The sequence below is a fragment of the Lytechinus variegatus genome, chromosome 9, assembly GCF_018143015.1.
Source record: "Lytechinus variegatus isolate NC3 chromosome 9, Lvar_3.0, whole genome shotgun sequence".
Taxonomy (NCBI): Eukaryota; Metazoa; Echinodermata; class Echinoidea; order Temnopleuroida; family Toxopneustidae; genus Lytechinus; species Lytechinus variegatus.
The window spans coordinates 18,527,175-18,535,498 of NC_054748.1; the positions used below are offsets into that span (position 1 = coordinate 18,527,175).

The following is an 8,324-nucleotide window of genomic DNA, read 5'->3' on the forward strand; positions in this document are numbered from 1 at the left end:
AAACTAATTAGCGCAGCGCGTAGACAATAAGGTAAAAAACGCGCATCCACAAGGGGCGCGGGAAGCTGCCAAAATGAGATTGGGGGCAGCCACACTCCCACCCAAAAATCTTCTTTGATTTTTTTTTCTTTGTTTTTTGTTTTGAATATTATATATATGTATAGATACACACATAATATCCAGAATGTGAATAAAACACATTAAAGTACAATCAATAGCAAAAAATATAATCACCATAAATATCAGGTAAGAAATCTCTTACACAAGTCACTCAAAGATAGGCAAATAAAAAGGGTTGTCTATATGTAAATATATATATGTATATAACAACCATAAGACAAAATGATATCAGTGAAAGAGTCAAAGGGGTAAACTTAGTCGGAGTTAGGGACTAAGGAGATCAACTTGTGGACAGGTCTTTCAAGCACAGTTCTCTTTTGGAGAGGTTTTCCATTCTTGTCTAAGTCCGGAGTTGCCTTGAGAAGTTTAACTCGACGAACGAAGCCATCATCGCTTACGAAAGTCTGAACAACCTTGGCTATACTCCAGTGTGTTCTACAAAGACCATCGTCTCGTAGCATGACTATGTCATTTACTTCGAAGTTTCGCTGTTGTTTTGGCCAGGTCTTCCTGGTTTGGAGGGTGTGAAGATACTCTTTCTTCCAACGAATCCAAAAGAGATCTGTTAAGTATTGCACACGTCTCCATCTTTTTGAGAGATAGAGGTCTTCTCTCTCAAATTTTCCTGGTGGGGGCATCACAATACCTGACTTCATGGTCAAGACATGATTCGGAGTCAAGGGGAGTGGACCATCCGCGCATTCCAGATCTTCAACTGTCAATGGCCTGCTATTGATGATAGCCATAGCTTCGTACAGGAACGTTCGAAGAGAGGATGTATTTAGTTGAGTTCCTGACTGTTCTAGTATTCCATCGAGAACATTTCTGACATTCCTGATTTGTCGTTCCCAGATTCCTCCCATGTGACTTGAAGAAGGAGGGTTCATCTTGAATTCGCAGTCAAGTTTCAGTAATTGAGTGGCAACGCAATCTCCATCTAATTCACGGAGGCCTTTTTTCAATTCATGCTTGGCTCCAATGAAGTTAGATCCTTGATCACAACGAATGAGGCGAACATTTCCCCGGATAGCAATGAAGCATCTTAGTCCATTGAGAAATGCATCGGTGGACAGATCGTCTAGCATTTCGATATGTACGGCCCTCATAGCCATACAGGTAAGAATGAGCCCATATCGCTTTATCTCCTTTCTTCCTTCCTTGATAGTAAAGGGACCAAAACAGTCAAGTCCACAGTAGGTGAAAGGAGGAGAAGGGTCTACTCTATCCTGAGGTAGATCGGCCATCTTTTGTCCTCTTGGCTTGCCTCGGGATTTGATACAGATTACACACTTGCTGATTAGAGATGAGACAATACTCCTGCAACCAATGATCCAATATCCACTGGAACGAATGGCATTGATGGTCAGATTTCTTCCTTGATGTGCAGTTCTTTGATGATAGTGCAAGGCAACGAGGTTGGATAGATGGCTTCGCTTTGGTAGGATGATAGGATGTTTTGCACCATACATCATCTCGGCCTTTTTCAACGGACCTCCCACCCGTAGAAGATTGTCATTATCAAGGAAAGGGTCAAGCTGCTTCAATGAGTTGGACTTTGAACCGACTGAGGGATCTGACTTGATTTGCTTCCTTTCTTCACGAAATGCTTCTTTCTGAATTGCACGGATAATATTCCTTTCCGCTATTCGTCTTGCTTCTACTTCATCAATGCTCAGGTCCTTCTTTCTGTAGCAGCACTTTACTATCACTGCAACTGCTGACACTGCATTATGAAGACTGGAGAACCGAGTCAATCTATCTTCGAAAGATGTGAAGTTCTCTACCTGTGTAACATGAACAGTAGCTGCTGATTTCACTTCAACATCGTCAGGAGAAACCTCAACATCGACATCTTGTGTAGGAATCTCACTCTTCCAAAGAAAGGTAGGTCCTGTAAGCCAGTTGGATGATAGCATTTCTTCTGTCGTCAATCCTCGAGAAGCATGATCAGCAGGATTCTCAGCACTGGATACATAATTCCATTGTTCTGGGCATGAAGTCTGAAGTATGCGTTCAACACGATTGGCAACATACATATGGAAGCGCCTAGTCTCGTTGTATATGTAGCCAAGAACAACTTTTGAGTCTGTCCAGAAGTAGTGCGTGAGAGAATCGTAGTCAAGTTCATCATTTAGGATACTAGCAATTCTTACGGAGCAGGTAGCTGCCTGTAGTTCTAACCTTGGGATTGTTGTTGGCTTTAGAGGAGTCACTCTTGCCTTTGCCATGGCTAAGGAGCAGTGGACCTTGCCATTTTCATCCTTTAGACGCACGTAGGAGCACTGACCATATCCTGATAAGGAGGCGTCTGAAAAGTGGTGGAGCTGCACTTCCTGAGGTGTCCCAAAGTCTTGTGGTTCGAAGCAACGAGGGATGGTAACTTTGGGAAGTTTCAGAATCTCAAGTCTCCACTTTTCCCATTGTGGACGGAGATCTTCAGGAACAGGATGGTCCCAGTCCATCTTTTGTCTACACATTTCCTGGACAATCTGTCTTCCAACAAGAACCACAGGTGCAATCAAACCGAGTGGGTCGTAAATGGAAGCAACGGTGGCAAGAATCCCGCGTCTTGTCAGGGGATGATCTTTGAGGGTTAGTCTGAAACAGAATTCATCTGAGTTGATGCACCATTGTATCCCAAGTGCTCTTTCAATTGATGTGGAGCCTTGTTGACCGAGTTCCAGACTAGTCTTTGCAACAACAGTTCGTTCCGATTCAGGGATACTGCTTGTCACTCGTTGATTGTTGCAGACAAACTTATGAAGACGCAGGTTACCTTTGGCACACATAGACACTGCCTTCTTGATAAGGTCAATGGCATCTTCTTCAGAGGATACACATTTTAGGCCATCATCGACGTAGAAATTCCTCTTCAAGAATTCTGCAGCTTCTACACCAAGGACTTTGTGGTCTTCTGCTATTTGCTTCAGCCCGAAGTTTGCACATCCCGGAGAAGAAGTGGCTCCAAAGAGATGGACCTTCATTCGATAATCCACTGGGGGCTTAGAGAGATCCCCATCCTCCCACCACAGGAAACGGAGATAGTCTTGATGTTCCTTCGTCACACGGAACTGGTGATACATCTTTTCTACGTCGCAAGTGAAGGCTATAGGTGCTTGGCGAAATCTACACAGAACTCCGATAAGGGGATTGATCAGGTCGGGCCCTTGTAGAAGATGATCATTCAGACAGGTTCCTTGGTATCGAGCACTACAGTCGAATACGACCCTGACTTTGTTCGGCTTTTTAGGGTGATATACACCATGATGTGGTATATACCAACTGCTTGAAGTAGACACTTCATCTGTGGGAATCTTCTCAGCATCACCTCGCTTAAGAATCTCATTCATGAAAGTCATGTAGTGTTCATGGTACTTTGGTCTCTTCAGGAACTGATTTTTCAATCCGTGAAGTCGGCTCATAGCAGCTTTCCGATTGTCAGGCAGATCAGGTTCACCCTTCTTGAAAGGTAAGGGCATTTCATAATATCCATCATCCCTTTGGTGGATTCCATCTTTGATGATCTTTAGAAATTTCTTGTCTTCCTGGGACATCGTTTCCTTTCTGTCTAATTCATGAAAGTCTCTTTCCATCATCTGAAGGAAGTCTCCAGCAGTAACTTCCTTTAACTGTGTCTTGTAAATGTACTTCACATTAGACTGACTGTCTGTCAGACTAGGATCTGCTACCTTCACATTGACAGTACGATATGTCTGCCCAATCGTGTCAAAGCTCTCTGTGGAGTCGTTCTGAGAACCACCGACGATGCTCCATCCCAACTCCGTCTCTACTGCAAATGGCTCATCATTCTTTCCAAGAATGCAATTCTTTGGTGCAAGAGCCCGGGCACAATTGTATCCAATGAGCAGACCTATGGGGCAATCTTGCTTTGGTGCGAGCTGGTTCGAGATATTGTTTAAGTGAGTCCACTTGTTGGCTGTCTCTTCTGTGGGGATATGAGCTTCATCAAGAGGGATGGAGTCCCTGGAGTATGCAGCAGGAAGAGGTATCTTTACTGCTGACTTAAAACCTCGAACGACAAGATTCTTGAATTTCCTACATGGAATTGTCTTGGAATCTGTCATTGTAGTCAAACTTAACATCGCAGTTTCAGAGGACACCTGTAGGTCATTTCCAATACTATCTGTGATAAATGTTGTATCCGACATCGTATCTAGTAAGGCATATACTAGTATCTCCTTCTGAGGGTCATCCAAACTAGATAGGTAAACAGGCAGCACCATCGATGTGAGAGAAACATCTACATCTGACCTGACTCTGTTGCAAGAAGCTTCTTTCTCCTTGGTAACTTCTTTGGTCTGAGTAGACTGTGCCTCACTTTGATCATGTTTTCTTTCCGTAGACAGCTGATTTAGTGTCTCATTGTGTAGACTTGTTGGGTGGCGCTTGTTGCACTTCTTGCACTCAGCCCTTTTTTGACACTGCTTTGACATATGACCTTTGGAGAGACATCCGAAGCAAAGACCTTCTTTCTTCACTAAATCTCTCCTTTGCTCCAAAGTTTTCTGATTGAAGTCCCAGCACTCATTCAACCCATGATTCTGCCGTTTGCAGAGGACACATGTCTTCTGGGTAGTGCTTGTCTTGCTGGCTACAGAGAAGGTTGTCCTTTGTTGACGAGATGTAGGATTCTTGCTTTCTTCCTGTATCTGGAAAGCATCGTTATGATTCTTGTCTTTTCCTGCCTTTACTGTGTCATATGTAACATACGGATCATTGGCAATATCAGTTTCTTCTGATAGAAATGAGACAAATTCTCTGAATGATGGATACCTGCCATTGTCTTTCTTGACTTTCGCTACCGTGCGATTCCATCTGTGTACAATCCAATCCGGAAGTTTCATGCAAATTTTGCTCATCTCCCGAATGTCATTCAAGATTTCCAAGTCTTTGATTTCTGATGATGCTTGAAGACATTGTTGCAAGAAATCTGAAAGTTTCTGAAGGCCTTTGGAATCCCTATTGCCGATCCTTGGCCACGAGTCAAGTTTGGATCGAAAGGCTTCTGAAATGGTGAAGGGGTTGCCGAAACGCTTCTCAAGTATTTCTCTGGCTTGTTCATATGCTTTCTCAGACCTCAGCAAAAAGAAGCCGCTGACAGCCTCTCTTGCTGATCCTCCAATGTACTTTCTTAGGTAGTGTATCCTTTCACCAGAGGGAATTCCACGACATTCAATTAAAGTTGTGAAAGCTGATAGCCAGTTAGGATATTGGAGAGGATCACCCATAAATACTGGAGGCTCAGGAATTGGTAACCGACTAAGTGTCATCGTTCGAGTGAGAACTTCTGCTAGACTTTCATTCTGTTGGGCCTCGCTTGAAGAATGAGATGGCTGGAAGACAGGTGAATCAGGATTTAAGGCCTTGCTCTTTGTGAGAGGAGGATCAATGGAGGCGTCATGTTTTTGCGACTTAACCCTTTTGTCATCTTGATTAGGGGATTTAATCAATTGTTTTGTCGATCTCATCGTATCTGTTGACGCACCATCATCTTCTACTTCGTCATACACTCTTATCATTGCCTCCTGTGCCTTTAGTTCACCTTCTAGGCGTTCCTCTTCTAGTTTTCTTCGTAGCTGTTCTATCTTGAGTGATGCTTCTTTCCTTCGAGCATCTTCTTCCATCTCGAGGCGTTCTAACACCATCTGGCATTCATTCTGGCGCTTGTGAGCAGCAAGTTTCTCTTGCAATGCTGCCGCTTCAGCTACTACAACTGCCCTTTTTGAAGAAATTGTAGACATTTTCGACATCTTAGACGCAGCAGACTTCTTTGAAACAGAGGGTGCTTCAATGAATGTTTCCCGTCGTGATTCAGAAACGGCAACCACAATTTTTGAAATTGTGTCTACAATAATTGGGGAAAGCTCATCTAAATGCTTGGCTATGTCCTCATTCACACCGCCTTGAATTTCTTCAAGTTCACTTGCAACTTTTCGCAGAGAATCGAATCTTGCAGAAATATCAGATTTCCGCAGAGAAAGTTCATTTTCGTTAATGGGGACTGAAGAGAGCAATCTATCAGTGTCCTTTAGGGTTGTTAGCAGGTCAAGGTGTTCTGAATAAAATTTGCCCTGCAACTCATCATCTTTCTTTTGCATGATTGCTTTTTCTGTTAGTTTCTTTATGCGAGCAGAACGGCGCATATTCTCTACAGACATGCTATCTATGTCTACATGAATATCCATGCTACCGATGAGGGCATTAATTCAATAATCAACTTGCTGAATCACAACAGGGAACCTATTGTATATATTCTTCATAAAAAAAGCATAGAAATTCCAAATGGACAATATATAGTTACATCTGACTTCTCAACATAGAAATGGAAATTGTTGAATCATATAGCAAAGATTGAAATTTAGCTTCCGCAAAATAATCTGGAGTTAAATTGCAAGTAACAGATACTCCATCAAACTTCAAAATTGAGAAGAATGCATTCAAATAATTTCTCGGCAAAATATCTCAAAGACCGAAATATGAATTTAGAAAATATAATGAGATATATGAATTATATCAATCATTTGCAAACTGATGAAAAGAAATAAATAGAATGGTATGACTTACTGAAGACGAATCATGATACGATCGACTTACATGTAGATGCAATAAAATAAAATTAGTCCGGTTGTAACTCTTGCTTCAGTTCGTTGTTTGTCTACTTCAATTAATTGTTATAATTCTAAGCCTATAGTTCTAGTTCTCGTTCATTGGTTCTTTGACATCTTTAAAGTTCTGGGATGCGTTGTAGATCTAGATGTGTTTCCAAGGTTTTGAAGCCGTCACTCAGTTGCCGAATATCCCGCGATGCGCCTTAACCGATGGCTTGAAGGGACCGAATGCACTGGTTGACATCGAATGGCTCAGCTTGATACATCTACACGATCATCTAAGCATACCGGTACTTGTTGGACAGGATTCAATGTCCATCGAGTTTCACTGTAACTGCCACCAAGTTATTTACACAAAGTCAAAAGATCCAACGTTTAGACGGATGTTGAAAGTTTATTTCCAAACAGTGCCGTGAAACTGTAACAAACATTGAACAATTAAAACAATTAATTTCATATCTCATAACATTGCAATGATATATCTTTTCTAATTAAACATATTAATCAAGTCTTATTAAATTACTCTTTTAGTGAAATTTCCTCAACTATGACATTTCAAACAAGACATATACAATCATATAACAATTCATACAATAATTCTTAACTAATTCTCATCATTCATAACCAAATGTCATGTCACTAAGTTTCAAGTACAATTACGTAATTTAAACAAAAGCACATCAATATCAACCAAGTTCCGAAACATAAATATCCATAATATTCCACAATCATTAGAATAATGTTACATGAAAATAAAGAATTGATTAATAATTTATAACAGCAATATCATGAATAAAACTTCTTTCGATCCAACTCACCTCGTTGGCTGGACATAAATAACGTGTGCATGGCAGTAAATGTTATAACAGATTTTGCAGAGGAGCCGTAAACAAAGGCCTCCTTCTATAGGTCAAATAACAGCAAAGTGACAAAATCAAGAAAATAGTTATTTTGGGTTGTCATGGCACTTTGCGCGCATTGATATCATAAAAATATAATCAAGAAAAATATGTTTTATAATTACACTGAATTGGCAAGTTAGACCGAGAAAGTGTTGGAAAATATAAACTACTATTATACACAAGAATTATGATCCAATTCGTTCGATTAACAATTCAAATAATGTAAAAACAAAGAATTATCTTTAATTATCGGAAGAATCACTGGTAAAGAGACTTAAAACTAATTAGCGCAGCGCGTAGACAATAAGGTAAAAAACGCGCATCCACAAGGGGCGCGGGAAGCTGCCAAAATGAGATTGGGGGCAGCCACAGATGGGAAGGGAAGGTGATAAAAAGGAGGCAGAGATAAGTGGAGTGGCAAAAATAATGAGTAAGGAGGGGTGAAATAGGAATAAAAAGTGGCAAATCTACCTAAAAATTTGCATTTTTTTAAATAATTCAATGTAGCCCACAATTTTTTTTTTTTTTGGGGGGGGAGTAAGGAAAGAACAATCATACAACTTTTTTTTTCAAAGGAGCATGTCTGATAATTCAATGTACCACAGTATTCCCCAAGGAATACAATATTTCTGTATCCCCCCAAAAAAGGTTGAAACACTCAATAAATGTGATA

The 8,324-nt window shown here is 40.8% G+C and overlaps 1 protein-coding gene across 1 annotated transcript; it reads right to left on the minus strand.

The window, feature by feature from the left end:
- Positions 1-374: 374 nt before the first annotated feature.
- LOC121421862 lies at positions 375-6,326 on the minus strand. The gene has a single exon (XM_041616664.1). It carries the CDS (start codon positions 6,324-6,326, stop codon positions 375-377), a length of 5,952 nt encoding a protein of 1,983 aa, XP_041472598.1.
- Positions 6,327-8,324: the final 1,998 nt, after the last annotated feature.

Excerpts from the sequence above, each read along its gene's own strand:
- LOC121421862 (XM_041616664.1), bottom strand. The coding sequence starts at position 6,326 with ATGGATATTCATGTAGACATAGATAGCATGTCTGTAGAGAATATGCGC.